Source organism: Archocentrus centrarchus, chromosome 6 (genome assembly GCF_007364275.1).
Source record: "Archocentrus centrarchus isolate MPI-CPG fArcCen1 chromosome 6, fArcCen1, whole genome shotgun sequence".
NCBI lineage: Eukaryota > Metazoa > Chordata > Actinopteri > Cichliformes > Cichlidae > Archocentrus > Archocentrus centrarchus.
In genome coordinates this window covers 30,340,983-30,360,657 of record NC_044351.1, presented here as the reverse complement: position 1 = coordinate 30,360,657, position 19,675 = coordinate 30,340,983, and the positions used below count along the sequence as shown (strand labels likewise).

The 19,675-nt window shown below is 40.5% G+C and overlaps 2 protein-coding genes across 4 annotated transcripts in view; both read right to left on the bottom strand.

The window, feature by feature from the left end:
• elmo3 (engulfment and cell motility 3) overlaps window positions 1–11,164 on the bottom strand; it is a 28,298-nt gene extending 17,134 nt beyond the window's left edge. Inside the window, exons 1-4 of one of the 3 annotated variants that reach the window (XM_030731186.1) lie at window positions 10,928–11,164; window positions 6,032–6,143; window positions 2,999–3,039; window positions 2,769–2,841 (exon numbers count right to left, since the gene is read on the bottom strand). In XM_030731186.1, coding sequence (XP_030587046.1) covers window positions 2,769–2,841; window positions 2,999–3,039; window positions 6,032–6,109 — 192 coding nt within the window. In that variant the 5' untranslated portion in view covers window positions 6,110–6,143; window positions 10,928–11,164. Of the gene's footprint in view, window positions 1–2,768; window positions 2,842–2,998; window positions 3,040–6,031; window positions 6,144–10,812; window positions 10,832–10,927 lie in introns of those variants that run through there. The other 2 variants (XM_030731187.1, XM_030731188.1) reach the window with 2 other exon arrangements.
• A 989-nt stretch (window positions 11,165–12,153) lies between these two features.
• On the bottom strand, window positions 12,154–19,526 carry e2f4 (E2F transcription factor 4). Its single transcript, XM_030732275.1, has 11 exons — window positions 19,139–19,526; window positions 17,325–17,434; window positions 16,529–16,690; window positions 15,663–15,706; window positions 15,492–15,556; window positions 15,202–15,390; window positions 14,885–14,963; window positions 14,622–14,768; window positions 14,479–14,526; window positions 14,176–14,220; window positions 12,154–13,889 (listed from the first exon to the last, which is right to left on the bottom strand). Exons 1-11 carry the CDS (start codon window positions 19,301–19,303, stop codon window positions 13,774–13,776), a joined length of 1,170 nt encoding a protein of 389 aa, XP_030588135.1. The 5' UTR covers window positions 19,304–19,526; the 3' UTR covers window positions 12,154–13,773.
• Window positions 19,527–19,675: the final 149 nt, after the last annotated feature.

Genomic DNA, 19,675 nt, shown 5'->3' with positions numbered 1-19,675 from the left:
ATTTGAATTTAACTCTTTAATTTCTTGGTCTTTGTTTTTTGATTGCTCTGTTTTGGTCCAGTTCAATTTTATTTATTGAGCCCCAAATCACATCAAGAATTATGTTTATTGATGTGATTACTATTGTTTTGACTGTTGGGTTTTCTGTGTAATTGTTGTTGGGTCTTTACCTTAGAATCAAAAGCACCTTGTGGTGAGTTGCCTCAAGGTGCTTTATCTTGTGAGACCCTACAATAATTACACAGAAAACCCAGTAGTCAAAACAACCCCCTATGAGCAAGCACTTGGCGACGGTGGGAAGGAAAAACTCCCTTTTTACAGGAAGAAACCTTCGGCAGAACCAGGCTCAGGGAGGGGCGGTTATCTGCCGTGACCGGTTGGGGCTAGTTGTTAGCTCGGTGGTCGAGAAATTCATGGGATCCTTCAGGATCTTTTAAATAGCTGGCAAAATCTCTTCCACAAAGATCTCTTCTTTTTTTTTGTCTGAGCCACCTCCTGAGCCTTCTTTAAATGATTGACTTTGCTCATTATATCAGCTATAAATTTGTCTTTCTCCTGCATATTCTTGTCCATGGACTCCTTTAGTGATCTTAGAGCTGCCTGGATAGAGGACCTTTCCTGGAGCCATTGTGATCTTTCATTTTTGAGGTCTTCCAGGGCCTTCATTTCTGCTGCTCTCATCATTGAGGTTATTTTGCTGTGCTCATCCAGGAGACGTGTCATGTCCTCCTCCCTCTGATGTTTTTCCTCCTCAACTTTCTTTTGTGCCTGGGCCAGCTCATCTTTAAGAGTCTTATTTTCATCACTCTGTTGTGCCAACAGCTTCTCTGTCTTAATTTTTTGTTCTTTTTCACTTTTGACAGCTGCTTCCAGTTGTTCAACTGTCAGTGAACCACCGGTGTAGATCCCGTCTTTTTCAATTACTTCTTGATGAAGAGCTGCCTTTATTTTTTCAAGCTCCTTTTCCCCAGATTCAAGCATTGCTTTCAGCTGCTCTGTTTCTTGGAGCAAGACAGCCTTTTCTGCTTCTAGCTGTGCTGTCTGTCCTCCATTTTTGCCCAAGAATTTTTCTCCCACTAAGTCAGAGGTCCTGGCAACAGAGGATGTGGATGGCTGTGGTTCTGAAGGCAAGACAGGCTGGGGTCTGGGACCTGCGGCAACCTGGGGTCTGGGTCCTGCCCCAGCGTGGGGTCTGGGACCTTTGGGAGGCAATATCAGCTTGGGCTTAACAGGCTCTGGCTGGCAGAATATTTCAAACTCTTCAGGGATCACTGCAAACTGTGAGCTCTTACTCACACCCTGCTGGGTGTGCATCAGGGGTAACCCAAATACAATGCGAATCACTGATTTGTCTTTTGATTTTCTAGATTTTCTGGATTTTCTGGGCATGTCTTCCTTCTGGCTGTTGTTTTCAGACTTCTCTTGCTTCAGCAGAGGGACGTCTGAAACTAGAACCTTCAGAGAATTCATTTCACCTGCTTCCAGTGTGACCGCGTCACCCGAGTCCTTTGTGTCTTTGCTGTACTCAGCTGGTTTCTGGACCTCCTTTTGGACTTCCATCATCAGGTCTTCAGTTCCTGAATTATTGTTATCCAGAGTAACACGTCTGTTTTCACTGGTGCTTACTTTGTTGCAGTTTGTTCCACTTGCGTCCATGAAGAACGTTTTATGTTCTCACTTCAGTTTAGCTTCACTGTTGTTGTGCACTGACTGACTTGCTGAGAGCTGAATGCAGATCATACACAGATTCTGTGGTCTACTTATATGGTTGGCTCAATCCTTTGACGTGACAGAATCTTTTGATTTGTTAGAAATCCTCTGTCACACAGAATCATGAGCAAACATCATATTTCCATGTCAATGTGGCCAGGAAGAAGCCCAGAGATTAAAGCAGCTGGCTAATAATCCAAAGGTTGCTAGTTTGTATCCAACTTTAGATGCTAGTGTTCTCACAGAATTTTCTGATATTAGCTCAAAGGCTGTTCTGAAATGGAATGGCTACACTATGTTTCCATGACAACAATGTAAACATGTTTTTTTCTCCACCGTTCATAGTTGTAGTTCTGGAGCTTTCAGTCAGTCTTTTGTACATTCTTCATGAGTTTGCTCTAGTATGTGCATCTTAACCCAGCATGTTGTGTTTTTTTTCTCTCTTAGTGGTGGGAGAAAACAGAGCCTACAGAGAAAACCAAATGGGCCTGCCCGAGTTCAAACCCAGGGGTCACCTTACTGCTGATAAATATTAACATACACACTTCTGAAGTCACACTGCCACTGAATGCAGGAAATAATCAGCTTCATTATTAAACTGCCCCAAATAAGTGTTCCACAGACTGATCAAGAACCCGACTTTGAAATGAAACGTGTTTAACCATGTGATCACGGCAAAAAACGGAAACTTACCATTCCCACACTAACTGTAAAAGAGCGCCTGATATCAGCGACAGGTTCACAGGTTCACTAAAATCTAACTTCCTCTGCATTTTTCTGATGCCACTGTGATGACATCAAGCTTCAGTGGCAACCTTTCCAGAAGAAGCTGACTTACAGCCGCTTCTCTCTTCGGCTTCTGCTTTTCCAGCCTGTTTCATCTTTGATAACGCTGTGCTCAAGGGAGGCACTCGCAAATGCAGACAAAGTGCTGACAAAGCAGTGATTCATTGATCCACTGCTAGAGATAGACAGTTATCTCATAACCATGGAAACATCTGTAGGACTGACTCAATTGAGGCAACAATAAATATTTATGTTAACTGTTGTTGACTGACCGATTCAGTGATGTACATCTGCACTCCATCAGCATACTGCAGAGCATAGTTGTCAGACCCTGGGAGATTCCAGCTACACACACACACACACACACACACACACACACACACACACACACACACACACACACACACACACACACACACAGAAACACACAAAACTTTGAGTGTGAGAGATGAAGGACAACGAAGTCAACCAAAACAAACCTGAATCTCCATCATCCACTTACCCATCGCACACCTCCTTTATCACAGCAGACAGAGGTTTTTTCTGCACAGAGACACAACAAAACAGCACTTAGTCACACATGCATGCAAACACATCATAAAAGGCACACACCTGCTGCACAACTACTACGTTTGTCAGTCAGGGAGCTGAATTCATGCTTCAGTAATGACATGCTGTTACGGGATCACGGCACCACAACTATTCACGCTGGCTGGAAAACTTGTTTTTTTGAGAAGAGGAAATCCTAGCGCTCCCCAACACTTTCTGAACAATGTTACCCTCAGTGCCCAGAGCCCTCTTTGTATGTAAATAAAACCCAGACTACTTCCATGTCTGACTCTCAGCTATCCTGCTATTAGTGGTCAGCCCTGTGGTTACCCAGTCAAAATGTCTCCAGGTTCTGTGGTAGACCCAGTGGATGGTCTGTCATTAGTGGCAGCAAAGAGGGTCAACGAATCAGACGTGTCTGCTGAAAACGTTTAGGCCAATGGGAATTTTTTTTTCTGGCTGGGTAGAATTGGTTGTGATTTAAAATGAAACTATTGTGTGTAGAGAGTAACACTCTTAAATACTTCATTGTGATGGTTTCTTTAGGATCCTAAAACATACTGATGAGATCATCAGAAATTGAAAAAAAGTAGGTGAAAGCGTGCATTCCTTTCAGCGATGCTGCATTTTTCAACAGTCCAGTTAGAAACCTGTTAAACCCATTCTCCCTGATCAACCCTTTCCAAGAGATGAACAGTATGCGACTCATACTTAACAACCACCCATACAGCCTGTTGTACAGTTCAGACTAAACTTACGCGTAGTGTCTTGCGCAAGGAAGTATAACTTCCCCCACGTTTCTGGGAAACTTATGGAAAACTTCCCCACAATCATATGCAGTAAAAGCTGGAGAGAAAAAAAAACTGAGTGTACAGAAACCCAGAGTGGTCGATATGAAATAAACTAAACCAACTACAGAATAAATAATTATGATTAAATTGCATAATAAGTAAAAGAACAAGTTGTTCTATTAAACACCCCGCCCCCCTCCATTTCACCAATTTAAATTACGAGTTATTTAAAGTCTCTTTATTTCGAAAGTAAAAGTTCCATTAATTTTAGCAACCAATCTTGAACATTACTCACAGCTGAAGCACTTTTATGGCTTATACCAACAGGAAACTCCTCTGGCTGAATGATTAATGACCAGATTGCACAGTATCTGGTTCTGAGTCGAAGGGAAGCCAATGCACATAAAATGTTCTGGTGAAAAGGTAACCAAAGACTCCCAGAATACATTTTAACAAGAAACATCAGACCACAGAGTTCAAAATCCTGTCATGTGAATTACCAAAAAGAGCGACGTGGTATTCAGGAAGTCGAAAAGTCTGCAGCTCGAATCAGATCGTTTCAAAAACTGTGTGAATTTTGATTGAATTCAACAAATGAGGCACCATTTTTTCTTTTTTTTTTTAAACAAATATAGAAACAAAGTGCACCAGGTTTGATGCATTTGGTAAATATAAGGTGAGAGGTGAGAGAGGTGACACCATCAAAGCTGTTAAAGTGACATTATGAAATAAAAAAAAAACATATGGAGACAGGTATTTTTAAATGAAAAAAATTCTAATGGAAATACAAGTAAATTTATATTAATTGCCCTTATTTTGAAAACCGAAATGATGAAATTATATTTCGTAACCTTGTATTTTTTAATAATTATGGAAATGATTGTTTCATTTGTATTTTACACTGTTTATTGCTATTTTTAAATGTATTTATTATTTAATATTTCACATCAAACACTGGTGGGCTCCACAGATGTGAAATTTTTGAATTAAGGAACTAAAATAGTGGGTTTTTTTTAGGATGCAGTGGAAAAGGAGAAAAGAAGATATTAAACAGCTTAACTGTTTAGTCTAACCACCAGTGAGTTTCACATTTACCTTTGGCAGCATAACTATTATTGCTGACAGCTCTTGTAAATATTTCAGCTGTATCAAACCACAGTGGTAAGGAAGTGGGGATCTTTACCGTCTGTAGTCACACAACACACAATTGCTTGAAAGTGCCAGTATTATCTGTGCCTTTCGGTTTCTAGTGTTATAATTAACTCAGCTTTTAAAACCAATTGTTAATGCTCATTTTCTTTAAATATGTACTTAGAAATTAGCTGAGCATTCACAGAAATGCAGAGTGAGCTCAACCAACACGCTGATACTTTTTCACCCTCAATAAAATGCCTAACATGGTTCAGCTGAATGTGCGTATACATGGTTTGATACTGACTAGAGCTAATGCTTCAATAGAAAAATATATTTGGTGTTTTTTTTTTTTAACCAACTCTATCAAATAATGTCTAAAACCTTTAGTTTTAGACAATGAAAAAGTAATGAACATTAACTCACACTGGCTATCGTGTGGTCAGAGATACTCTAAACCTGTAGTTTTCAAACTATAGGTCTCCTGGTCCAACATTCCTGCAGGTTTTCATCTGTTTTTTAAACAAAAGCTCCCAAAAAGTCAGAAGAATAGGGTCAGGACATTATCCCAAGCTGTCCTTTTCCACATATATAGCACTGGGAGAGCCACATTTTCACTACTAGAAATAATCTGACTGATTAAGGTGAGGGGGCTCCTTGCACTGAGCGTGCAGGAAGCACGCCAACACAATCGGATATCACATATTTTGAACGCGGGTGCCTGCAGATTATAGAAAGTTTAATGTTCAGTCCTGGTGCGGTGCGTTGGACATTTACAACATCATAGGATATTGGTCAGGGCTGCAGTGCACATGTGAACGGTTTAAGACTGCCAAGTCGAGCAAATTAGGCAACGGGCTCAATGAAGGGAAACAAATTTCCTCTGTGGTTAACTGTTAGAGCAACCAGCGACGTGTGAGAGCAGACAGACTCTATATGTGACTAAGACCCCATTATTTTAAACTACTGCCAACCAGAGTGTGGTGACTCAATTTATTCACATACTATGGGCCACATACTAGTTAAATGTGTGCACACTGCATATATACATATGCATGTATTACCTGGTCCAGCTGTATGAGCTGGGGGTAGGCCCCAGGCATCTGGATGGCTATCTTCACTATGTCCTTCTGCTGTGGCATGATGGCACCTCTTGACTCCACCACTATTCAGCTGCTGCAGATGGAAAAAAACAAAACAGAAAGTCACACAGTATATTGAGTACCTGGATGATTTAAGAAACACATTCTGTCTCTGTCCTATTTCAGAACATATATAAAAACAATGTGATTAAAATGGGCCAGAGTTTGCATTTGCAATAGAAACTAGTGTCCACTAAATAATAATTCTGTTCAGTCCAAATACTTCCATTTGGACAACAAAAACGTGGGCTAATAAAACGTGAGCGTGAAGGCTAACTGTCTCCGTAAGATGAACTGAGTCCAGTCATCTCACGGCCACCACACGCTGCAGAACACTGCTGTTCCTCTTTTACTGTTTATTTATGGAGCACTGAGTAAAGCTGAAACGGCTAAACTGCTGCCTGTACAGGCACCTCGAGTTGTCGTATCTTTCTTCTCCCACTTCCCACGACACAGATTCACACTTCCTCCTCAGCCCTGATACAGCTTTCCCAGAGGATACAGAAGAAGCTCTTGTTGAGCCTCAAACCCTTCCCCCTATCCTCATCCTCCTCAGTCTCTCCCTGAACACATGGAAACAATACAGTTTCTTCTGTACATTCGCTAACTTGGTGTGATTAATAACCCCACCCTCGGCTTGATCTCTTGGTTCATTCACATACTGTCACTTTAAGCCTGAAAAAAAAAAAAAAGCTCTCACAGTTTTTGGCATGTCTCAAAGCAATACTCCTACTGCTGTCACAACAACCACATGCTTTTTCTCACCTTTCATGCCCTGAGGGAGTGTTTGATAAAAATGCTGTTTGGAGTGATAATAATAATGCGGACGATACGTAGATGCAAACTCAAAAAAATAAATAAATAAAATAAATGTGTTTTTGGATAATTTCCGTGGACTACATGAAAGGGAAAGCCTGAGGGGCTAAAATTGTTTGGGCGTGTTGGATCTGGTGCAGTGCTGAAGGTCAACTTCCCTCTGAAAAACAGCAAAAATAGTTTACAGCCTAATCTTAAAGAGATTGGTAGAAAGGGAGGTTGACTCAAAGCCAGCTTATGAGTCAGCTAGTTCAAGGGAAAACTCTGGATATTGGCATGCCATGTTTTTCTTTCTTTTTTTTTTAACAGCAGCAGAGACTGCCTGTCACTTTTAAGCCGTCCAAGCTGCTTAATGAAGAATGTGAAACTGAGTCCATGTAGGTTTGTTGCTTTGGTTGCATTGCAACGAATGAAAGGAGATGCTGCTTTGTCACACAGTAATTCAGAGGTATGTAGGTATGTATTAATCGCGAGATACACAGTGGTTTCTATAACAGCTGTGACTAAATTAGTTTCCTAATAGGCCATTAAGTGGAAACTGAAACTAATTTCAAGTCTGGGTGACAAAATCTATCATTCTAAATCCCTGGATGAAAAATTACAAGAATATTGGTGGAGACTAGTATGCCTCATGATCTAGTAAAGAAATACACCATGAAGTTTGTGGAAATGTTTAAACAAGTACTGTGCTGTGAAACCTGGCACAAAGATTCTGGCAACCCCTGAAGATATTTTCTTCTGTTGAGCACTATCATCGGGTCAAGACTGTCCACTTTTAAAATTTACAACAAACTAATACTAATAGTAGTATGGCTAGTAAATTTTAATCATGCTTGACACAATTTGTATCATTTAAATGTAACGGAATATGTTAGAATATGTTAGACCGCAGCATTTAGCTGCTCATCAGTCTTAATGATCCTACAGTCAGGATGCAGTTTGAACAAAAAAGAAAACTTTTGAATTATATTTTTTGTGCTTTTTTTGACACATAATTGGTGTGTTGAAGCTGATAGGTTGGTATATACATTAACTAGCGACTCCATTAGGTACACCTGTTCAACTGCTCACAGCCAATCACAGTGCGGGAGCTCAATGCATTTAGAAATGTACGCATACTCAACATGGCCTTGTACTGGTTGTATTTCAGAAACTGCTGATCTGCTGGGATTTTCCCACACAATAATCTCTAGGGCAGGGGTCTTCAAATCCAGGCCTCGAGGTCCGGTGTCCTGCAGGTTTTAGATGTGTCTCTGCTTCAACACACCTGAGTCAAATATAGAAGTCATTAGCAGGTCTCTGGAGAATTTGACTGCATACTGAGGAGGTAATTCAGCCATTTGATTCAGGTGTGTTGGATCAGGGACGCATCTAAAACCTGCAGGACACCGGACCTCGAGGATTTGAAGATCCCTGCTCTAGGGCTTACAGAGAATGGTCCGAAAAAGAGAAAAAATCCAGAGAGCAGGAATTCTCTGGGTGAAAATGCCTTGTTGACGCCAGCGATCAGAGGATAATTGCTAGACTACTATGAGCTGATAGGAAGACAGCAGTAACTTTAATAACCACTCGATGCAATGAAGTTATGTAGAAGAGCATCTCTGAATGCACAACGTGTATACAATTCAATACCAACTCACCAAAATTGAATAATAGAAAACTGAACAAAATATTGCTGGTTTGGATTTCTGATGTGACATTCACATGGTAGGGTCAGAATTTGTGGCACACTTTGCAGCCCTCAGTACCAATTGAGCAACATCTAAAAGCCACAGCCTATCTGAATATTGTTGCTGGCCATGTCTATCCCTTTATGACCACAGTGTGCCCATCATCTGATGGCTGCTTCCAGCAGGATAGCTGCCATGTCACAAAGCTCAAATCATCTCAAGCCAATAGAGCACCTTTGGGATGTGGTGGAACAGGAGATTCACATCATGGATGTGCAGCTGACAAATCTGCAGCATGTGTGTGATGCTATCATGTCAATGCGGACCAAATCTCTGAGGAATGTTTCCAGCACCTTGTTAAATCGATGCCACCAAGAATTCTGAAGGCAAGGCGTACCTAATGAGGTGGACGCTGAGTGTCTCTGTACCTTCTGAACTCATGTGACATAGTCTCAATACAACAATAATCCATGTGGGGAAACAAATATTAATTAATATAATTTCTATTAAAAGAAATGAGGTTGTAGACATATATGGCCTGACAACAGGATTAGGATACCACAGTACACTCAGAATGCTCAGAAGGCTGAATATTGACATAAGCTGAGAAGCCTTTCAGCTCTGAGCCTTGCTCGTGCTCACGACTGAGCTCCACCAGTCTGTGTTCACCGTGACCTGTCCATACACGCTTCGGGCCATGTGTAACACTGGATGGAGATCAAGAAGAATAAACTTAAGCCAATGCTTTAAGCATCTCCTCAAAGGTATTTTGAAGTGTCTGCATCAATTTTATACCACTTTACACTTAATGTCAATCATGGTTTGTAGCACTACATGATGACAGAAATACAAATTAAGTAATTAAAAGCTTCTTACTAATACGTTACAATTTCTGAAGAAGACTAACAGCCCCAGACGAAAAGACAATTAAAAAAAAAACCCTCAAAGATATTTTTGCACTTGGATCTAATCAAATTAATCCTGCCTTGTTTGTATTTGTCAGCTCATCAGTTTAAGCTGAAAAGTCACTGATGAGTAAAAGTGCGTACGCTGCTTCTGTTACTAAACTCAGCAGAGGAAGGGACGCTTTCATCTCAGGCTCCAACAAGGTTAACCACCAGTGCGTGCTTGCCTCAGTCAGCGTCTGTACCTGTCTGTGCCTGTTCGTGGTGCCCCCTGAATTAACTAAGTGGAAGCTGAAACCACACCTTTTGTCTGGCTTGAAAGAGAAGAGAAGTTGAAGCTTTGGCATGCTACTTTAAAAGCAATGATTCCAATGACCAAAAAAGACTCGGTTTAAGAAATTAATCCAATTTACCAGCAGCATTTTCAACCAAAACCCTGGTGGTGTTATACATATGGATATTAGCTGCTTCTGTGATAGTAAATCTTCAAGTTTTGCAGCATTTTGACAGACAAAACAAGACACGGTTTACATTTTTCCACTATTTTACACACCAACAATTACTCAGTTCACCCATTTATGAAACCTTATAAGGTTGCATACAATTTTCTGCTTTTCTAAACAAGAGTTAGCAACCTAATCGCAAACAGGTCATTATAATATGGGAAGTTACAGCTGCTACAGCCGATGAGAACTTAGAATGTATCTCTGTCACTGGGTAGTTTAAATACATGGTGTCCTTCTTGTGCGCAGTTTGAAAAGAAATGTCACAAACCATTAAAAACTTAAATACATTTAAAGGAAATGATGTCAGACTAAAATCCCACCGCGTTAAGCAGCAGCTGTCACTGTCTGTATTCTGAGTAATTTGCTTCATTAAGCTTAAAACCACAAGCAGGCTCAGAGCTTTTGTTAGCCTGCAGATCCTGCGTGTCTCAGACCCCCTGGACTGGCAGAGCCCCCACAGCTGCCTGAAATTCCTGACCTGACGGGGTTGCACATCCACTTGGTACATCTCAAATCCTATGACTTATCGTGGGAAAGGGAGCTTGGATGCTGCCTTTTCATGTATAAAAAGAAGAAGAAAAAGAAAAAAATAACACTTGTATTCAGCTGTTTTACAATAATAATTTATAGGATAATAATTCACTTATACATATGTAAAAATTAAGTGTAGCGTGATACCACATGCCAGAGCAGTCAAGTCATGTGTTGCTGCATTGAACTATGGTCTGTTAGGAAGAGTTGGGTGAATTAAAAGTAAAGCATTCAGTGCAATATATAAATAAATAAATAAAATGTTCAAACTGCACCTGAACTGATATGACGGTAGACACAGCGCGGGGAAAATAGTCAAAACAACAGTCGCGAAAGAAATCTGAGAGTTGGCTGCACAGCTTTTTTTTTTTTTCCCTGACTGCCTCCTACCTGGTATGAAAAGGCAAGTCGAGAGCTACTATCCTGCAGGAACCGCCGCAGTCGGAGCGAGAAACATTTGCAACTGTCTTTTTTACCGTTCAGGAGGAACGAAGTCAGTCAACCGAGGCTTGTTCTCCTATCAAGACATCTGAACCGTTAGAAAAATCTGTAGAAATCACTTCACAAAAAGTTTTGAGTGCGATTAGTTAACTTAAAAGTTCCGGGTCGGCTGGATTCGCCTGGCCGAGGTTTTTTTTTTTTGTTTTTTTTTTTTTATCAACAAACCAGATTTAGGGAGCAGTTTCCGATTAGGACTTTCACAATAAAATCCTTCCTGTTCTTCACATTGAAACACTATAGTGAAAAGAATTCTTTCAAAAAAAGGGAAGATAAACATTAAAGGGGGAATAAGAGCCACTAACACTACTTATATATTATATGATATTTTACTCCTTTATTGCACATACAGGAAATATGTGACCGTCAGCTATTTTCTTTGAGGATACAACACTTATTTTGAAACAACGATGAGCTTTATTGAGATGTCGTTGCTTCTTATGCTGAGCTGTAGCATATTTTCTTCCACATTTCTTGACTAGAATAAAATTCAAAGTTCCGGGCGAGTGCAGCTGGTTGCAGCCGCCCCCTGCTGTCGCTCCGTTCTCCAGCAGAAAGTCTTCTATCAGCATCGGGATTATTGGCAGAAAAAAGGGGAGCAGAATGCCCCTTTGCAGATTAAAGTCCTGCTTTAGTGCTCTTCAGCATATTGCTGCACGTCTCTCTTAATATGCAAGCTCGTTTTTCAGTAATGTCATGCCGTTTTTACAAAAAGATAACACCAGAGTTCACATGAAACGGAGAATAAGGGGCAACAAGAACATCTGATAAAATTATATTTGTTTAGCAAATGTCTTCCATAACTTAAAATTTCTTTCATCACAATGTACAGAGGGTTTGAAGACCATATGGAAGATACATAATAGGAGGAGACTACACAGATGGTCGACTATATGTTGGCCAGCAGCGTTTAAAGGATAACAGCCTAATCACAGAATCTCATTACCTTGATCCTTGAACAGTTCCTTTTTAGATTTGTGGACATTATCAGGTTCCTAGTCAGAGAGTAAAATCAAGTTAACTAAACTTACTTAGCCACTTGTACTTAAGATATTATCAAAGTGATCTGTACAAAAACACAAGAAAATCAGACAATACGCAAACAATATTTAAGTGTTTATTGTGTTCCATTTGATGCAACTACAGCTCATCAACTGTGATCCTGTTAAAAACTTTCTGTGCACTCAAGTCTTATATGGATACAATTTGTCCAGCCACTACTGCTGAAATTCCCGGCAGCTCACAACACTGTCCGAAACATAAAAACTGGATCTCAGCCGAGGATGAGTAGCAACCAGTCTGTCCACAGTGATGTCAAAAGTGCAACGACGGGACAGGATGCTTTGCTAAAGCAGGTTTTGTCGATAAATTCCTTTGACGTGTAGCCCCCAATCAGTGGCAGGGATCCTGTAATAACATATCCAGCTGGTATAAAAAAATAAATGCTATTCTATACAAGCAGTAGAGGGATATACACAGTACATACTGTACAAACATACACGTCATTGAGGGCAAAAAAGGACATTATTACACAACAGTGATTTTACAGAAGAAAGCACTTACGTGTCCTCCGCACAGAGAGAATAAATGGAAGTGAAAGGTCTAATTTAGAGCGATAGGTAGCTTCTCCACTTAACACAAATACAATTAAACTTAAAGAAAATGGATCTGTGCTACATATACAAAAAAATAAGCAAAACAAGAGGATATTGCATGAGACAGGCTGTTCACTGCATCAATAAAATACATCAGAAATGCCTTTACATACAAATGATGGCATTCTTATACAAACAAGTGAAAGACAACTGCAATAAAAGTCATTCTGGAGCGGGGCACTTTTTTTTTTTTTTTAAAAAGAATAAAAACTATCAGTTTAGAAGCGCTAGTACCAGTTTAAGAAGAAGGTAGTCATACGGTGGTTTACAGGTGATGATTTTCATATTAGATTTTAAGAAGCATCAAGTTTTAAATTCTAATTAAATTCTACTTTTTATTTGGTCGGTGATTCCTTGTATCACAAATCTAAATAGCCTTAGCTTTGCATTAAGATCCTCTTCATCCAACTGGTACAAAACACTTGAAAACACTTGTTGGGCACATTTGTTTACCTGCAAACTATTGTGCTCTGTGTGTTAATGAGTAGTTTTTAAAGAATAACTTGTGTGCTGGTAATACAAAAGATATATTCTCTATGTACATGAGGACAGTGCATTTTTAACCAGCCATGTTTGGACTCAATGAAGTCATGCATGAACTTCGCTCACCATGACTTTTAACCTGATAGTAAAAGGGTTTCTCTTAAATCCTAGAAACCTTTGACTTAAGAGATCGCTCTATACAAAAGCACGCTCACAGACACACAAGCACACTCACATAAAGTATGCCCACACACTTTCACTCACAAGCACACGGGAAAGCTGATACACAAACATAACCCCTTATAATACATAAAAATCCCCCCAAAAATATAATTACGACTCTTTTTTTTCCTTGGAAAAGCAGTAAGTAAAACGTTTTGTTCATGCCTGTGTTTCTTCACTAGATGGCACGTTGAGCTGCTGTCAGAGCTCAGCTGGAGCTCATCGTGTCAGTGCAGAGATGCCCTTTAACATTCTTCAGATTCGTTTCCTGCACCTCTTCCCACCTTCACTCTCAGCGAGGGGGAAAATCTGGATAAAATGAAGGCAGATTAGCATATCTGGGCCGACTGTTTCCTGCTCTGATGGCAATCTCAGAGGTCAGAGGTTCAAAATGGGGACATCAAAGAGGTCACACAGGCCTTCTGTCTCATCCAGGTTGTATATGTAGTCGTGGTCACTGGGTGGAGGTGACAGACGGAGGAGAGGAGAGAACACTGGGGGTGAAAGAGAGAGAAATAAATGAGAACTATTATGCATGATTAAGATTGAGGCCAGGTGCCTTGTATCTTAGCATAAATTGTAAGTACATAGTGAGCAAATTAAAATTTCAAATTCTTTCACTATAATTTCCCTCTTCTTCTCCAACAGTGTCTACAATTAATATTGTAATTGCAAACAGATTTAAGGCCCACGGTTGCAAAATACACCTTCACATAAAAGTTATCAGAAGAATTATTTCTACCATGCAAGCATAGCCACTGAGTCTGTAAGCAAACATACCTTCTGATGACATCAAGTCCTCCAACAGGTCTCCACTCATGATCTCTGTCAGAGAAAGAACAGAATCAAGGAACATTTTTAAAGCATTAAGTCTGCAGGACAATGAAGACAAGTGGTCTGAGTACAAACTGTCTTACAGGACTCCAGTATGTTATGTACTAAGGTAAACAGCCTGTTAAACATTTGATCCTTCCAGTTATTTAATGAGAAAAAAAAATTCTACATGAACAAATCTGGAAATGAATGTGTGTCAGTATGCATCAACTAATTACACAGTTTGTTAAAAGCTCAAGAGAAGGTTACCTTTTGTGGGGTCAAACATTTCAGAGATGTCTTTGGGAAAGTCCAGCACTACAGCAGAACAACAAAAATACAGTAATTCAGCCAAAGTGAACAGTAATCAAACCTTTATTACACCAAGAAAGCAGAAAAAGGTTAACACTCACATTCAGATGGATCTGACTTAATTGGTTCGAATCCTGCAGAGGCAGAAGAGGACGCAGGTCCATCCAAAGAAGCAGAGGACTGTAGCTGCTGAGTAACTGCTGCAGGTGTTTCTATTTTGGGGGTGAGTGGCGTGGTGCTCGTTACCTCTGAAATAAAGACAAGCATAAAAACACTGAGATAATGTTGGACCAAATGGAAACCAATAAAAACAGTGCAGGTGTTCACAGAATGAAATAAAGTTCTGAACGATGTTCTGCCTTACCCGTCACTGTCTGGATGGCTGAAGGGACTGATGTGGCAGGAGCCATTTTTGTGGGAGTAGCTATAGCTGCTTTAGGAACCTGAAGGCAGGGTGGGTGAAAAAAAGAAAGGGCATTCCAAAATGATTTCAAAATAGTTACAATTTTTCTCTAAAGTCCCAATTATTAACACTCACATAACTGAAGCAGACTGAGTTGCTCAAAGACAGGCTCTAATGCCTGGCACAGTCCAGGACTCTACTTTAAGATCAATGTTGTTATCACTGTCACTTAAGACTGACGTTTTACTAAATGCACAGAGAAAATGATGTGTGTGGACCTGTGTGGTGGCCGTGGGCAGCTGGGAGGTAGGTGCTGGAGCTGGGAGGTTCTGTAGGACGTCATCTGGAGGAGGAACCGGCAAAACAACAGGAGAGGCACTGGAGGGGTCCTTATTGACCAATAAAACCTCAATGGGACCAGATGTACTTTTAAGACGGATCTGGTATTTTCGCTGTCCGTTGAGAACCTGCACACATGCACACTCAGTCTGAGATCTGAACAAAACAGCAACTGGCCCTCAAGAGCATAGAGAAAAAAAAAAAAACACAGGCTAGAGGCATCACTTACAGATTCTGGTATAGGCACCTCTAGTTGTGTGCCTATTGGAGCACGGATTGCGAGGAGTGTGTCACCTGTGACAGGAAGGCAGGGAGGTGGCAAGTGAGGAAAGTTTCCTTTGAGACAGCCAGGGTGAGCATTACAGAAAAAGCAAAATGTAAACCCATGTGAAACAATTACCTTTGAAAGCTCCGCAGAGATCTTCATGTTTTATATATGCCATAGTATGAATGTGTTAAGGCCCAATTTTAGCAGCAACCACACCTGGCACACAAATTACAATTTATACTATTTTACAACAGTATACCTTTTCACACTAACAGTGAGACATTTAATAAATGCAGTATTTGAAAGATGTTTTTCAAGTTGAATAGTCAGAGGCCATAATATTGTGATTTTAGTATGAATCAAGCTAAAAATAAATAAATAAATTACATCTCCAATACTGTAACTAAACATCATATTTTATTATACACTCCCAGCCAGTTACAGGTCCCAGTACGCCTGATGACATCATTGGGATAATTTCCTCAGCCTTTAGAAGCGTCCTCCTTGGACCATGGAAAAAATTATCCACCTGTTTGTACAAAGTGAGTCATACTTTCTAAAGACCTTTAAGTTTAAAACTGGTGTTGTGCCCCTTTAAGTGACCAGGTCAGGGTAGCTGACACAGCTGGTAAAGTCACTAGTCTTGTATACGCAGGATTATGCCCCATGAGATGCCAGAAAGCTGCCGAGACTCAATGTATTACTATCTACCACAAGTCCATATCAAAGTATCTCACCATGACTGATTTTCATATGGAATGTAAAGATTTTTGGCATTGCTCAGAGCAACATTTATTAACCTGCAGTATCCATTATATTTTGAGTAGTATAACTCTCATGGGTGTGTGCTAGATCTCCCACTGCTCTAGTTAAATAATGAAAGAATGTACCATCAGAAAAGTAACTTCAGGACTAATAAACCTGTTACATTAAAGCTAAATTGACCACAGGAGAGACCACTTCCAGCTAAAACCCATAGAGTGTGCAGTGAAGGATATGGGCTGTTGTTGGAGTCATCTGTGACATTCTTGATGCTTTGCTGGACCCAGACTCGCTGCTGGTCCAGCTCATGTTCCCGGAGAGCTAGGTCATCGAGCTCCGCCTTCAGATCAATCAGCTTATCCGCTATCTCCCTGGTGTTGCACCCTGGACCCACACCCCTAAAACACAACGGTAATGGGATGTTCATGTACAAAAAGCAAAGACAGCTTCATTGACAACTGCCCGAACCTCCAAAATTGGAAAATATCAAAGAATCTCCAGTTTCTTCAAGAGTAATTAAAGCTTAGATATTCCCCCCAGTAAATGTTCATTTATATTACCAACTTACATATGTGGGGGATGTACAATAAGTTGCAGTTCCACATCTACAATAGATTGTCTTTTCTACTGTAGGAAGCATTTACAGTGCATATTGTCTGTGGTCAGTCCTACAGCCCCAGTGTGTTATGCAAACTGAAAGTCTAAATTTACACTTTTTAGTTTATTAGTCATTTCTCTACTGTTACAACTAAGATATAGCCATGAGAATGTTTTCCACAAAAAGCAGCCATGCAAAGAATAACCCCAATCAGTACTGTGGTCCTGAGGTTCTCACCTACCCTCCCCACCTTTCTCTGTAGCTGTAATATGTACCTCCTATGCAAAGCAGAAGGTTTGGGCATGATGCAAGTTCTTGCAAAACACATTAATTATTGTTTCAAATAGCTTGGGCCTTCATTACCTAAACACATCAGCTTTCTGTCATGAAGGCCTTGTTAATCACTTGGAAAACAAAACGAATTGTGAACTTACTTCCACTGAATACTGTTTTTGGACTTCTTCTCTATCAGTCCGATACCTTCCAGCACGTTAGTGATATCATAGATACGTCGTTTCTGTCGCACCGCCAGGGTGTCTGCCGCCTGAAAGACAGTAAAAAACTGAATTAAAAATACAATACAGAATATATCCAAGACTTTCAGTATTTCTGTAGCTAAAACACAGCGAGAGACTGCCGTATCTAGGGCAACAGGTGCCCTGCAACCGAAAACTATAAAATTTCATCAAACATTGTGGCATAATTTAACTTCCTTCCTTTTCAGCCCAACCTCCTGGTGCTGAATAAGCTAACATTAGCCATATGGCAAGTGCTGATACTGTAAGTCAAAGCTTTATCAGCAGAGCCTGTGGCTGAAATGGACTCGTGGGCCTGCTTAATGACAGCTCTATTTGACAGTTCATATAACAAATTCATTCATTATTCTCTCATACAAAAAAAGTACTTCCAGTTCAGTGTGACTGTGGGAGACACAGGTCAAAAACGGGAGGAGGACCTGGGCCTTAACATGTACTCATTCCCAATGCACAATACGTCATCTTACAGCACACAAGATGCCTTTCAATTATTTTACCTATTTTTGTCCAGCCTAAAATCAGGGGAAAATTGTGGTTTTTAGCACCAAACTAATTCCTGTCACAGCTTTTTCATAAGGCCTCCATAGCACAACTGTAAGCTTATAAGCCCAATCTCCAAACATTTTAAGTTTCCATTTTCTGTATAAATGACAGTGTACAACTCCAGAATGAATCAGTAAATTTGTTTCATTATCATCGTGTTTAATGAACAGGTGAAAATTAAGAGTTAAAGAGAGGGAGGAAAAAAAAAGGCAGATAGGTTTGGCACTTTATTATCAGCAATGCACATTACAGCCATGAATCTCACAAAGCTAAGACGCCAATCTATCTGCTAAAATGCAGCAGCCACACTGAAAAGGAAACAGTTGTATTATGCAGTCCAAGTAATGCTTGGCTGGTCAGGCTGCCATCTGCTTCATTGGTTTAAGAAAACATGGATGGCAGTTTAGTGAAATTTTTCTATTTATAGCACCAGCTGAGAAGCTAATAAAAGTCTGGTCTTCAGCTTATACCATTTGAATTTAAAGCCAGAAAGTATAATTAGTATTCCATTTGACTTTTCAGTTACTGCTTTAGCAGTACTAGCTTTAAAGTGTCTCCATCTATTTGAAGTATAGGAGAACACCATTACCAACCACCTAATTACTTCAAATAATTAAGATCCAATTCATTATGTAATACCAGAAGGGCATATAACAAGGATGGTGGCTGAGACAAGTGATTGAAAAGCGAATGCACCGACTGTCTTTAGGACACATGTTCTCCGAGTAGCTGTGGGGAAACCAACAGTGTGGATGCGTGTCGTTAAGTGACAAAGACGTTATCAATCAGAGAAAATTTGTTCATGTGTGAAGATGCAGCAGGGTCGACTCAAAAGGAAGCGACAAAAGCTGACCCACTTTTTAAACTTTGAATCTGCAGGGGGCAGACTCTGAAAAGTTGACCGGTGTTTCTCAAAGTTCACTTAGTGCCTTTGCGCAGCTCCCTATCTAAGAAACGCGCAAACAACATTTAACTTGAGTTTGAAAGTAACCCGAGTGTATTAAAACTGCATTGCCATTAAAGAAAACAGTATCATCAATTCAAATTAGCCTGTCATACAGCTAGGCTAGGCTAACAAGCTAGCGAAAGTATATGGAACCTAACGACAGCGGGCAGGCTCAAAATGACATGTGCTAGCTAACAACAAAGACCCCGGGTTGCATGCTCACAGCTTTTAGATCCAGCACTCCGTCCTTCGCTTCTTGTAGTAAAGTCACAAACTTGGTCGTGAGCAACCCCAGGCTTTTTTCGTGCCTGCTCGGGGTCTGCGGCTGCAGAGAGTCCCCCACAGCTCCCAGGTCGCCTCTATTACTGGCCGACTCCAGCTCCATCATCACTCGGGACCAGCTCCGTACTTCCCCCTGCCTCCCCGACCAAACCCAGCCAGCGAGCCCAGGAAAGCACGCCCAGTCAGATAAGCAGAAGGCCGGGATAGTATGAGGCGTTCAAATGTAGTAGCGCGGCCCGCGTTTCTCCAAATTATTTCCCAAAATCCAGCCGAACAGACTGAACACGGTAATTCAATGAGCAAACAGTCGGTGGAGAGCCGTTGGCCACGCGAGGTATGACGGGACGGTTCATTCGTCCGAGGGAGTGTCTGCGAAAATTCACATCGATGAAAGAGCGTGCGAAAGCGAAAACGCGAAGACTTCTAGAGTCATTATATTTTTTCTACTCTACTGTTCTATTATATCATTATTAAAAGT